Source organism: Strigops habroptila, chromosome 5 (assembly GCF_004027225.2).
Source record: "Strigops habroptila isolate Jane chromosome 5, bStrHab1.2.pri, whole genome shotgun sequence".
Lineage (NCBI taxonomy): Eukaryota > Metazoa > Chordata > Aves > Psittaciformes > Psittacidae > Strigops > Strigops habroptila.
This window is the reverse complement of record NC_044281.2, coordinates 37419374-37432301: the sequence shown is the minus strand read 5'-3', so window position 1 is coordinate 37432301 and position 12928 is coordinate 37419374. Positions and strand designations below refer to the sequence as shown.

The window sequence follows — 12928 nt, the reverse complement described above, 5'->3', positions numbered from 1 at the left end:
CTGTGTCTCTCCAGTTCCATGTTGACAAGAAAGGTCGGGTGAACTTCGCACAGACAGAGCTGCTGATCCACGTGGTGAACAGGGAGACCAACCGCATCCTGGACGTGGAGCGGTATGTCACCCTGCCCATCGCCCAGCCCGTATCCTGGCCCATTGAGTCCTTGGGAAGCCTCATTAATGTCAAGATGTCCAAGCAACCCTTCTCTTCCCAGGGTGATTCAGATGATAGATGAGAACAAGGAGCAGCTGAGGAACCTCTTCAGGAACTACAACGTGCTGGATGTGCAGCCTGCCATCACTGCCCAGGCCCCGGATGACCTCTCAGCTCTGCAGGTAATGGTCCAGCTGGAGTGGAGATGGTTGCTGCTTGCAGATGGGGCAATGTCCCATCCCATTCTGCATGTCCCTCCATGATCTGGAGAGGTGTTTCACCCAAATGATTTCAGGCAGGTGCCCACCACTGGGTGCCAGAGGTTGCCACTACCCCTCTGTTCTCCTAGATGGCGATCATCGTGCTGGCCATCCTGCTCTTTCTGGCTGCCATGCTCTTCATCCTCATGAACTGGTACTACCGGACAGTGTGAGTAACACCCAGGCTCTGTCTCACTGGCCAGGGGGACCCACGTAGCTGCTCCCAGCCTGACAATGCCAATAAGCAAAGGAGGGCATCAGCTTCCCAACACCTTCTGCACCAGGCTGGTTCAGAAATTGCCCCTCTTCCCCTGAAATATAATGGCTTTAATACTGATAGCACCTCTCCCCTCCAAGCTCGCCATCCCAATAGATACAGGGCCTCTTTGCAGGGTTATTGCAAATCTGTGCCCCCGTCTCCTTTGGAGTACCTTCTTTATTTTCTTCCCTGATTCGCTGTATTTCTTTCACAGGCACAAAAGGAAATTGAAAGCCATAGTGGCTGGCTCCACCGGTGAGCAGTGCTTGGGGTTTTCCAGCTGCATGAGATAGCAGGGTACACAAAGAGCATAGAGGGAGTACACAGGGTGACATGAGGGATGTCTGTGGGGTGTGATCCTGTCCAGCAAGGCCCAGTGGTGGGAGGCTTTTCTCAGTTTCCAGGCTTCGTGCTACCGGATGCATCCCAGTGTGTTTCTCATGCCACCAGTGCCTTTCTGGTCACTGGGCCTCCATCTCCGATAAAGAAGTCCTGCCCCGTGGTTTACTGCTCATCCCACGAACACGCAACTCTTTAACTCCCCTCCCTTCCTCTTTCAGGGAACAGAGGTTTCATGGACATCATGGACATGCCAAACACCAACAAGTACTCCTTTGATGGGTGAGTTCTTCCCTTCCATCCCCTCACTGGTTTGACACCTTGCAGGGTCGCAGACTGCTCCTGAGAGAGGGATGCCTGCGTTTTGCAGCCAGGGATGCTTGGGATATGGAGATGCTATGCCTTTCTGCTCTGTGGAGGGATGCAGCCAGGCATGCCATGGCTGCTTGCCTTGAGAGCTTTCAAAGCCAAAAGACCTTTTGCTTTCTCCTGTGACTCCATCTCTGCCAACACTGGCCAGGCTGGGGGTAATCAGAGATGACCAGTGGGTGTCGACATACATCTGGATCTGGATCAGCCAAATTCATGCCTGCGCAGGGCAGGAGGAGGCAGCACAACCCCAGCATCCAGGCTTTGGATGGGGTTAGGGATGCTGTGGCTCCTTGCTTGCACTGAGAGCTGCTCTCCCTCCTCTGGGCAGGGCCAACCCGGTGTGGCTGGACCCCTTCTGCAGGAACATGGAGCTGGCAGCACAGGCAGAGCATGAGGATGACCTGCCAGAGAACCTGAGTGAGATCACTGACCTCTGGAACAGCCCTGCCCGCACCCATGTGAGACATGGCCCCCACGGGACACCTCCTCGCTGCACCCGAGGCCCGCACCACCTCCTCAGCTACTCTCTCCTCCCACAGGGGACCTTCGGGAGAGAGCCTTCCGCAGCCAAGCCTGAGGATGACCGCTACCTGCGGGCAGCCATCCAGGAGTACGACAACATTGCCAAGCTGGGGCAGATCATGCGGGAGGGACCCATCAAGGTGAGTGTTCAGTGTGGGCATCCTCCACCCAGGGGTCTTCTCCAACTGTTACAGCTTCCAGGTTGACAGCTGCAGTGCTGGAGGGTGATGTTGCTCCATAAAATGCTGGGATGAGGTCAGCCTCCCTCCAACCAAACGGTGTCCCTTGGGTAACCCGTCGTCTCTCCCCCTCCACCCAGGGCTCTCTGTTGAAGGTGGTCCTGGATGATTACATGCGCTTGAAAAAACTCTTTGCCCAGCGGATGGTGCATAAGGCCACCGCCAGTCAGGGGGACCGCTCCTCGGTCTCAGAGGTAGACGTGGTGTGCATGGGCATGGGGAGATGCTTGCCGTGCCCGCTGGGATGCAGTGTGTCTTCTCAGCCCACAGACTGCAGTTGCTCCCTGCAGCCATGGTCCCCATCACCCAGTGGTGTCTCCATTCTCTGCTTGGCCCAAATGAGCCAGACGCTGGGTTTCCACTGAGGCTGCTGGTTCCCCACAGTGCTCCAGCTCCTGTATCCCACTGTTTCCTCTATCAGCAGCACCTTATCCCTCGGTCTCTCCCACCCTGAGGGACAACCATCCTCTTTGCTGGGTGGGCTCTGTCCATCATCTCCTGTCTCTGTCAAGGGTGGCCAAGAAGCTGCAGGTCCCTACACACTTGCAGAGACATCTTCCCTCCCCTGTGCTCCTCTGAGCTTATCAACCCAACAAGTTTTGAGGCAAAAAGGCTGGGACAGAGGGTTTTGGTGCAGGAGGGCTGCAAGGGGAGAAGCAACTCCTCTTGCAGCCTTCTCCCTCTTCATCAGGAGCAAAACATGGGGCAAACAGAGCAGAAGAGAGCAGTAGGATGGGAGACACCTTTCAACCCTTTCACCCCCTTATCCCTCCTTGCCCCTATCCAACTCCAGCCTTCCCTCAACTCCTTCCCTTGTCTGCCTTCTGCCCCATACAACCTCAAATCCCAACCTGGGTCCAAACTCCTCCTTGGCTGCTGTGGGGGCTGCTGCTGGACACACCACCTGGCTGGCAGCTGGTGCACCCACCAGATGAGTGAGCGATCTGGCTGGAGACCATCATCATGCTGGTGATCCTCATCACCACACTTCAGAAGAGGAGGGTACTGTCCCTCCCACTGGGCTCCAGCATTGCAGAAAGTTTGGAGGCAGGAAACAATATCTGCTCTGGCCGCGGTGGTGATTCCTCTGCTCCATGGACTTTCTGCAGCTGATCCAGAAGGAGCTGGAGGAGGAAGATGAGGAGCGCAGCCCAAGGCAAGGCAGCCTCCGCTTCCGGCACAAGCAGCCAGTGGAGCTGAAAGGTCCCGATGGCATCCACGTGGTGCATGGCAGCACAGGCACGCTGCTCGCCTCTGACCTCAACAGCCTGCCCGAGGATGACCAGAAGGTGCTGGGTCGCTCGCTGGAGACTCTGACCACTGACTGCGGGGGCTACAGCGACCACAACGCCCGCACCGAGTCAGCCAAGTCCACCCCCTTGCACAAGATGCGGGAGGTGATCATGGAGAGCCCTCTGGAGATCACCGAGTTATGACGAGTGGTGCTGGTGGCGGTGCTCCTCTAGGCAAGCCGGGGCCAGCGGGGATGAAGCACAGACCAGGGGGTCGTGGTGGGGGCCAGGTGCACCCCGAGACCAGCGCTTGGCCCCCCCTTCCCCTGCAGGAGTCCAGGCCAATCGGTGCAGATCGCTCCGGCAGCCTTGGAGAGCTTGGCCCCGGGAAAGGGCTCTCAGGACCGGTATGCTTTTACTCGCCTGTCATTTATCCATGAAAGCATTAATTTTTTTTTTTTATTTTATTTTTCTTATTAAAAAAGGGGTTTTTTTAAGAAAAACAAAAAAAGCGAAACGAATCCAATGAGTCTGGGCTGGACAGGTTGAAGGTGCAGCGAAGGTGCAGATGATGCGCTGCATCCCCAGGCACAGACTGGGGACAAGCAGCCGTCATACCTCGACCACAGGCACAGGGAGAGCCAGGCAGTGTGGGGAGAGGCTAAGTCCATTTGGCATTAACGGCACCTTTCCAGCAAGGAAAGACCCAAAAAAAACCCAAACCAAAACCGAAAACATTTCTCCATTTTGCTGGCTTTACCAAAACATGTTGCGACGTTGAGAGAGACTGACAATAACTGGGGCTTCTGGATGTGGAGTGCTCGTGCGTGTCTTTTCTTGCCCTTTTCTTTCTCCTTCTCTCTTTATTTCGGGTTTGTTCGTTTGGGGGTTTGTTTCCAATTGTAACCTTGTGGAGAGTTTCAGGCACGGTCTGTTACGGGACTCAGAAATACACTGTCTATGGCTTTGGGTAACCTGTCTGTCGTCCTTCCTCCCTGACCACACTGCAGGATTCAGTTTACCCAGACGACCTTTTGAAGAGAAAACCCCCTTTTTCACTTAACTCACACCTCAATCCATCACCTTCACAAGATGCTGCCCCAGGTGTTGTGCACCCCGGATTTTGGGGGAAGCATTAAACCTCCCCCAGGCTTGCCCCATCTTGCACACCAGGAGAAGCAGGAGGGAGACAACCAGCTGGGCTCACGGGAAGAGTTTATTTTCGGTGAGATGCTCCCGTGCACGCTCAGGACTGGGCACTGCAGGAATCCCCCCTCCTGCAGCAGGGAGGGACAAGCCAGCACCCCGCTGCCCCTCACCACCACAGTTGGGTCAGCATAGGGGCATCGGCAGGGATGTATGGGTGAAAGGGAACCTTTGCCCCCAAAGTCACCCATTTTTTGTGAGTATTCAGGGAATACTTCAGAGGTATATATCTATAAATTTAATCCACTTTGTTTCTTTAACTGGAAATGGGGTGGGGGAGAGGGTTGTGTAGAATAAAGCCACCCCAGTTTGAAGAGGGACCAGCAAAGTGCTGGGCTTGCCAAAAGCTGACAAGACCTGTGGTGTGAGGCTGCTGGCTGCCAGCTGCCCAGAGTTGGCTAGTATTTGGGCAGCAGAAACCATCCCAGCCCATTCATGTTGCAGGATCTGGGCTTTACAAGCGGGGTGGGGATAGAAGTGGGGATGGGGATTTTGCAACGACCCCAAGAGACACCAAGGCTGAATCTCCAGTCCTGAAAATACTGACGAGTCCCTTAAGCTGACTTAGAAATCCAAACCGCAGGGGTGGAAAAGGAAGTGGCAGAGGAGGCTGGGTCATCCCACAGCCCCCGGGGTGGTGAGGCTGGTGGGCTCCTGCCATCGCCATTCATAGGTGCAGACACATCCCAAGGGAGGGTGTTTGGGATCCTGAACCAAAACAGCAGGGCAAGCGCAGCCAGCCAGGGAGGTGACTCCTAGTTCCATAGGTGACGCCGGCAGTGCTCGACAGCCTGCAGGAGAGACAGGGAAGGATGGTGGTGGGAGGCAGGGACTCCTGGCACGCTGCAAACCCGGGGGAGGGGCTGTGGCCAACACTTACCTGGCACTCGATCGCCGTGGCCATGTTCTTGCACCAGTAGTGTGGGCCCAAGGCACAGAGGTCTGAGCCCAGGAGATCCTCCTCAGATGAGTCACAAGCTTTTATTTTCTGCATTGCAAAGGAAAAGGGTGGGAAGTGGAAGAAGAAAACCCATGAGCACACTTTGATCCCACTGCCCCTCTCCCAGAGCCCCAGGTTGGGACAAAAGATGCCCATCTGGGTCCGGACTGCCCCAGGGAGCAGGTGTAGCATCCATGGCATGAGGACACTTACGGTGCAGACGAAGGTGGGGTCCATCATCTGCACGAAGAGCCGCACAGCCTCCGGCTCGTACTGCACCACGAGTGCTTCGCACTGGGAAGGAGAGAGGGGTGAGCGCCATGAGGGGTGTTGGGGGGTCCCCCCCGGGTGGGTGCTCCCCCCAGCTCACTTTGCCGGTGAGCGGAGCGGGCAGCAGCTCGCAGCCCTTCTCCAGCATGTCACCCAGCTCCGCCAGCGTCTCGTTCTTCAGCAGCTCGTTATCGAAGTACGTGATGATGATCTGGCAGACGTTGCAGAACGCACCCGCGCCCGCTGCCAGCTGCTCCAGCGTGGCAGGCCCTGTGAGTCACAGCGGGGCAGTGTTAGCACCCCTCTCCCCGGGGACATGGTGCCTGGGTGCCTCCCGGCCCCGCAGCTCACCACGGCGGGTGTCCCCGCTCCGGGGGCAGCAGCGCAGCATGGTGCAAACGGCCGCCGGGTCGGTGGCCTCCAGCAGCATGATGACCACGGCTTTGCCGTAGGAGTCAACGAAGTCCTTGCACTGCCCGATGACGCTGTGGGGCAGCATGTAGCACACCTTCTCAATGTCGTTCACCAGCTGCTCCTGCCGGGAGAAGGCAGGCAGAGGGAAAACCCCACTCCTTGCTGCCCCCTTTCCCCACGCATCCATCCCTGAACAGCAGCGGCAGGGCTCACCTCCGTCACGTTGTTCTCCAGGAGGCTCTCAGCTGCCTTCACAGCAAACTGGCACACCTCACACAGCGGTGTGGTCTCCTCCCTGTCCTGTGGGAAAAAGTCAGTGGGATGCACACTGAGCCCCCCCAGCGCCGCCACCATCCCACCAAGCCATCAACCCCCACGAAAGATATTCCCCACCTTGGAAAAATTGAGATGCTTGAGGAAAAATATGCAAAATAAAGCTCCTCCTTCTCAGCATTTGGATTTTAAGGAGCATGGCAGTCAGGAGGGGTACCTGCTTACCCACAGCGTGCTCAGGACCTGCATCATCTTCTCTGTGAGCAGTGTGTGGAGGGGCAGCACTGAGGCAGAGGAGCAGAGTCCCAACTGGCCACACAGCTCCATGGGGTCCTGGGGAGAGATGTCTTAAATCGGGGGGGCATCACGCCCCAGGAGGGTGAGCCTGTGCCCCCAGTTCCCAATGGAGGGTGATTTCAGCCCACTGGGTTCTCTCTGGGTCTCGCTTACCTCAGCCAGCTGCCAGTGGAGGGACCAGAAAATGGCAAGAAAAAGAGAGAATAAAAACGAATTACAGCAGTTGCAAGCCAGAGAGAGGGGAAAAACATTTACAGAACATAAAGCAGTGGGTTTAATTAAAAAAACAAGAGCAGGGCCCCGCATTTGCTGATGAGGTGTCCTTGGCTGTGCCTCTTGAGAGCCCCCACCAGCACCCACCCATCCCTGGCAGCCTCGGGAGCTGCTCACCCGCTTACCATGTACCGGAGCAGCTGGACAGCCGTGTCCACGTACTTGGCCAGGTAGTGCTTGCACTGTGCAGGGGAGACACGGTGTCAGCACCCAGAGGTGGATGGACACCCTTCCACCCTGCTCACACCACATTCTCTGCCAGGGCGCTGCCCAAAAGCTGCGAAAGATGCTCCTGTGCCATGGTGACATGGAGGAGGAGGAGGGAGCCCAGCATGATGGTGGCATCCCTTACCTGCTGTGCCAGATCAGGTGCCAGGCCCTCACATGCCCACTCGGTGCGGGCCACCAGCGCCTGAGTGAAGGCGGTGTTGGTCCCCAGCTCCAGCTGCACAGTGGCCACCAGCTGCAGGCATTCCTCGCACACTTCTTCCTTCTCCTGCAGGACAACATGGGCAGGAACACATCAGTGCATCCCAGAAATAAAACTGAGTGGCCCCAGTGCCTCCATTTGCAAGGCTGGGATTTAAATGCCAGTCTCAATCTGGGGCAGCTTTTTGGCCAGCATCTCTCTGGTCCCCGCCCTGCACCCTGCAATATCCCAACCCAAAATTGGTGACACGCCAATCAGATGCCATTTCAGCTGTACAGTAATCTTAATGTTTTCTAAAAATGATTGTTAAATAGGTGATGCTGAGCGGATTCTCACCCTTAAGCAGCATCAATGGCATTCCCACCTGTGCCATAGTACCTGGGCCTCACCACGAGGCAGGTCCTGGGGATGGAGCAGGAGGGGCACGTTGGCGATGAAGGGGGTGACGAGGTCAGCAAAGTCCTGAGCAGGGTGTGCAGGGGCTGGCGGCGGCTCCTGAAACTTCAGGGCCCCCGTGGGGCTCTCCCGGGGCTGGCACAGCTTGATGGTCCCACACACCACCTTTGGGTCTGACTGGGGGAGCAGAGGGATGGGGGCTTGGGGTTGCATCTGCCCCATCACCCTGCTCCCTCTCCCCACCAAGCCTGGGTCATTTCCATCTCCACCTCATTCCCATGGAGGTTTTGTTCTAGGCTCCAAGCATCTCCCTTGCTCTGCAAGCCTCCAAGATATCTCAAACCATAGAGAAATGCAAACCCAAAGGGGTCCCCCACCATTTACCAGCACTTGCTTGCCCAGCTGGACAAGGATAAGGATACCGGTGTCCACCATCCTCTTGCACTTCACAGACCAGTCCTGGAAGGGCAGGTACTGGCATTTCTTATCCAAGAAGAGCCGCAGCTTTTCCTAGGTAACAAGGGGAGAGCTCAGGAATGGGTGGCCCTGTGATTTGGGGGTGGCACACCAGACCTGCATCTCACTCCAGGCTGTGACCCACCTCAGTGCGGTTGTCCTGCAGGATCTTGCCTACCACAGAGACTGCCATCTGACATAAGTGACACGGGATGCCCTTCTGCTGATAGAGGGGACACAGCGGGATGTTGCCATGGCACCCAGACCCACCACTTGCTCCTCAGATCCCAAGCCAGATCTGTTTCTGATCTCCCTAGAAACACCCCACCAAGGGGCACTTGAGAATATCCTGGAGCATCAATTCTTTTTTGTCACTCACTCTGCAGACACATTGCTGCCTGACAGCACCAGCAGATGCTCCTCTGGCTGCCCAGCAACAGGTTGGGCAGGCTGGGATTGTCCCCCCAGCCCCACATTTTGAGGCAGGATGGGCACGTCACTCCATCCCCCTGCCTCCCAGTGCGGTTACCCCCAGGGCCCGTTCCCAGACGGTGATCCGGCAGAGCTCCAGTGTCCCACACTTGGCCGCTGTCACCACATCGCGGCACCAGTCCTCCGGCCGCGCGCTGCACTCTTGGAGGGGACTGGCCCCAGCTGTGGAGGGGGGAGAGAAAACCATCAGTGCCCCCAGAACACCTCAAGACCATCTCTTGCCTCACACCAACCACTCCACCAGCCCTGCCCCGCAAGCTGGGGCGATGCTCTTCACCCTCCCGCTGTGATTCACCCTCAGCTTTCGCAATGGTGGTGCGGCTGCTGGATTTTCTAAACGATTTTATAAGCCCAGCAAAGGCAGGCTTTGCCAGGCCAGCGCGTGCTGCCAGCTTTACCAACATCTCACAGCAGCTTTGGGCCATTGTCAAAAGCAAAGCGAGCTTGGGGATCATCACCCTCAGCCTCACAGCACCCTTCAACACACTGGGGAGGAGGCTGCTCATAAAAAGAGCAATAAATCTTGCAAAATGAGCAAACCAGGGCGGCAGCACACAGCCCTGCACAGCAGCCGGTTAGCCACACCGCGGCTCCCAGCAACGGTTGAGCAACCCTGGTTTGGGTTGTTATTTTTTTCCATTTCCTCCCAACGACAGATTTTCTCCTGACTGCAAATCCCTGGCACAGCAGCGTCGGCATCGCCCACCCTGGTTGCCGAGCAGCATGGTGGTATGGTGCAATGCCAATGGTTTAATTGCCACCTTGGCGTGTCAGGATTCATTTGGGATGGAGCGAGGGTTTATTCCCACCAGGGGCTGCACCCACCCAGGATGAGGCTGGGGAAGAGGCAAGGAGCCAGCACAACCCAGGCCCTTCACTGCCCCGCTTTGGCCGGAGCTGCTCTGGAAATTCAGTGGCGCATTGGGAGCAGGACATGAACAGGCAGACAGACAGACCCTGCTGCATACCCTTTTCTAAGCAAAGCACCACCCATCTCCCCCAGAGCATTTGCATCCAGCTTTTATCACCCAGCCCTAGCCATATGATCTTGCATAGCAGGAATAAAGCCGAGAGCAGAAACTGCTCCTTCCACCCACCCTGCCCTTATCAGGTTTCTCCCCAAAAGCTGTTTTCCTGCATGCCAGATTTTAGCAACACCTTTGGCTCATCCATAGGACATGTTGGGGCAGCAGCTTGAGATGCGTGGGGGCCATTCCAGCAAGTCACCAGGAGTGGGAGCTGTAGGCAGGGGACCTCTGAGCCCCCACCAGCCCCACCATTCCCAAAGCACTGGCACAGCTCGGCAGGTGCTGGGTGGTGTTTCAGCGCTGATTACCCCATCGGGCTGACGGCAGCACCAGGGCAGGAGCGAGCCTAGGGGCAGGGCGAGTCCCCCCGGCTTCCCATGCATGCCTTCCCACACACCTCTCTCCAGCAGCGCGATGCCGCGGTCACTGCATCAGCTGAGAGATAGACATTTAGGTTTTCAACCCTGGCACTAGCATCAGGGCAAACAGGAATGGCAAGTCAGCGGAAGTGTTATGGGGCAGCACCAAAAAAAAGTGGAGATGGGAGGCAACAACCCCACAGCTTGTTTCTGAGCTGGTTCTGCTTGACCCACAGACACAGGCCAGACCAACAGCATAAGGATGTTGCCAGTGACAGGATGAGGGGATTTAGCTGTTCTAAAAGGCACTGGTGGTTTGGACCTGCACCTTTGTGGCTCAAAGTGGCTCTCAGCTCGGTGCTTACTCCTTGCCCTGCTCAAGATGAAACTCAGGCAAGTGATGGGCCACAAAAATAATTAACACTAATCACAACACCCAACTGCTGAAAGCAGTGGAAGCTTCCCTGGGAGGAAAGCATCACCACAGGACAAGCAACCAGGGCAACCAGTGCCCTGTGAGCTCTCCTCTACCTTTCTGATCTATGACAGAACAGCCTCATGCTGACAGGCACCCGGGCAGCAGGATGCCAGACAATGCCACTTTCGGCAAACCCCAGCATGGAGCACAGGGCAAGGCAGGGATGCTCCCGTGCCACTGTAGTGTCCCCAGGCCAGGCAGGAGTATCCTACCCATGGCTGCCAGGCCCCCAGGGTGGGGTGGGCTTTGTTCGGGGGGATCCAGCACCGAGCTCCACATCTGGCAGGGCTGTGCCAGCATTACATGGAGCCCCAGAGCACACTGGCTGAGCCGGCAGAGCCTGGCAAGCAGGTTGTGATGTAAACCCTGGGGGTGGCGGTGTGGGCCCCAGCGCCCCAGTTCCTGGCCCAGTGCACACCCCTGTTACAGCAAAAAACATAAATACACTCTTCCCATCATCACAATCCTTCTCCAAGGCTTACAGTGGTCCCCGGTCCCATAGCCACAGTAGCCATGCCATGCAGCCCGACTGCTGCCACGGGAGCCGTCGCCAGCTTCCAGGGCAGGCATCGCCCAAAGCACGGACGTGCCGAGTGTGGGTACGCATTCCTGCTCCGCCTGTTGCTGGCTGCGCACCTTGGCATGTCCCCCCCCACCGCCAGGCCACGTGTGTGCAGTCACGACTCCACCACAAAGCCAGCACCCGGGCAGGTCATGCCAGAGGAGCCAAATGGCCTGAGCTTGGGGTAAATTAGGGTGCAAAAGAGGTTCTTCCCTTTAAAAGGTTGGAGGGTTTTTTTGCCTACAACAGCAGGGCTCCACAGCTTCCCTCGGGAAACAGCCTCTGGAATAAGTTATTTCTCCTCAAGCAGGGCTCAGAGCTCCAGACCCAGGCTCTTCCCAACTTGTTTGCTGGGGAAGGGCAGGGAGAGTCCTGAGGTATCGCTTCCTCACTCTTATGGCGGAAACCTAGGGGACAGCGGCGTAAAATAATCTGCAGGATGATTGCTCAGATACCTAAAGCCCCAGTGATGAGGGGGGACACCTTCAGGTGGCACCATGGTCACTCCATCATGCAAGGACAACGAAGTTTGTTGTGAATTTCCCCCACATCACTCATGCACAGCCAGGTCCCAATGCCCTCCATCCCCTTGCTGCTGAGACACCCCATTAAGTGGTCTTCCTCCTATACCTCAGCAAAACACCAGCTCCATCTGAATCTCTGCTGTCCAAAGGGAGGGAACAAACCACTTTTTGCCCCATCATCATCTTTAAGGGCAGAAGTTGCAATGCTCATGTCCAGGTAGGCAAGAGGTCAAGCAGCCAGTGGTGCCACCAGCCTCAACTCTCCTCTGGCCTAACCACCACCAGAGAGGGACGAGGAAGCACACTAATGGAGCTTAAACACTATAGCTGCAAACAGTTTTGGAGTTCTGAGGGGTTTGCTGGGCTCTCCTTGAGTCTACCCCCATGCCTGGCCTTACCTTGGTAGGAGCCCAGGCACACAGAAAGGATCAGCAGCACCCAGCCACTCCATTTGCTCTCCATGCCGTTCCTAAGATAGTCCTCAGTGGCTGGTTCCTCTCCTGTGCTGCTCCCAGACTGAGGAATCTTGGATGGGTTGAGAGAAGTAGTGAGAACCCACACCCACACAGGGCAATTACCACACCCCTCTCCTTATGGCTTGATTATAAAATCATCACCAGCCTGCAAGTGGAGGGAGGGACCAGAGCCAGGCAGGTATTCCCGGGAAGTCAAAACCAGCCCAGAACCGGCTGCTCAACACTAACCACTCCTGGCTGCAAAGGGTGGGCACAGCCAGGGAGAACTGTCCTAGTACTGTGCGATGGAGCTATTTCCAATGCTCTTCACCGAATTCATCCTTATGATGCATTCATAAGGGATGAACGCATCAGCCCTTACAAAAAAAGGTCAGCAGTGAAGATACTAAAGACCAGTAAATTTAGGACAATTGAACTGATTGTGTATTTAGAGGTAGCCTCGCAGTTTGCATAAAGCGTTTAAAAGACACTTGTTTTATTCAAAGTAAAGCAAGGAACAAAGACAAAAGGGAAGCAGCCACATTAAATGCAAGTCAGCACTGAAGCCTGATATCAAGCAGCTTCAGCAAGAACTCCCTCCAGCCCACACCAGACAGAGGAATTGCAACACGGGGCTGTTGCCTCACATCAGGCATTGTGTTTGTCCAGGGAAGAGAACAGCAGTGGCAATCCCTGGCAAG

General features: G+C 56.3%; 2 protein-coding genes across 8 annotated transcripts in view; one reads left to right on the top strand and one right to left on the bottom strand.

Annotated features, from left to right (window-relative positions):
• The window catches only part of CDH23 (cadherin related 23), a 213802-nt gene extending 209454 nt beyond the window's left edge, over positions 1-4348 (top strand). For 5 of the 6 annotated variants that reach the window (XM_030488583.1, XM_030488582.1, XM_030488584.1 and 2 more), the window contains 8 exons: positions 15-112; positions 213-333; positions 501-580; positions 885-925; positions 1231-1291; positions 1710-1839; positions 1921-2043; positions 3252-4348. In XM_030488583.1, the coding sequence (XP_030344443.1) occupies positions 15-112; positions 213-333; positions 501-580; positions 885-925; positions 1231-1291; positions 1710-1839; positions 1921-2043; positions 3252-3578 (981 nt within the window). In that variant the 3' untranslated portion in view covers positions 3579-4348. Of the gene's footprint in view, positions 1-14; positions 113-212; positions 334-500; positions 581-884; positions 926-1230; positions 1292-1709; positions 1840-1920; positions 2044-2222; positions 2337-3251 lie in introns of all 6 variants that reach the window. The other variant, XM_030488590.1, reaches the window with a different exon arrangement.
• A 224-nt stretch (positions 4349-4572) lies between these two features.
• On the bottom strand, positions 4573-12678 carry LOC115608991 (prosaposin-like). 2 transcript variants are annotated; one of them, XM_030488596.1, is made up of 15 exons: positions 12171-12678; positions 8859-8983; positions 8475-8552; positions 8258-8383; positions 7856-8050; positions 7400-7543; positions 7173-7229; positions 6928-6936; positions 6703-6810; positions 6418-6504; positions 6142-6325; positions 5891-6060; positions 5734-5814; positions 5461-5568; positions 4573-5371 (listed from the first exon to the last, which is right to left on the bottom strand). In XM_030488596.1, exons 1-15 carry the CDS (start codon positions 12232-12234, stop codon positions 5336-5338), a joined length of 1572 nt encoding a protein of 523 aa, XP_030344456.1. In that variant the 5' UTR covers positions 12235-12678; the 3' UTR covers positions 4573-5335. The 2 variants fall into 2 exon arrangements, with proteins under 2 accessions (XP_030344456.1, XP_030344455.1); XM_030488595.1 differs by lacking the exons at positions 7856-8050; positions 8859-8983; positions 12171-12678 and having other exon boundaries at positions 4573-5568; positions 8475-8795.
• Positions 12679-12928: the final 250 nt, after the last annotated feature.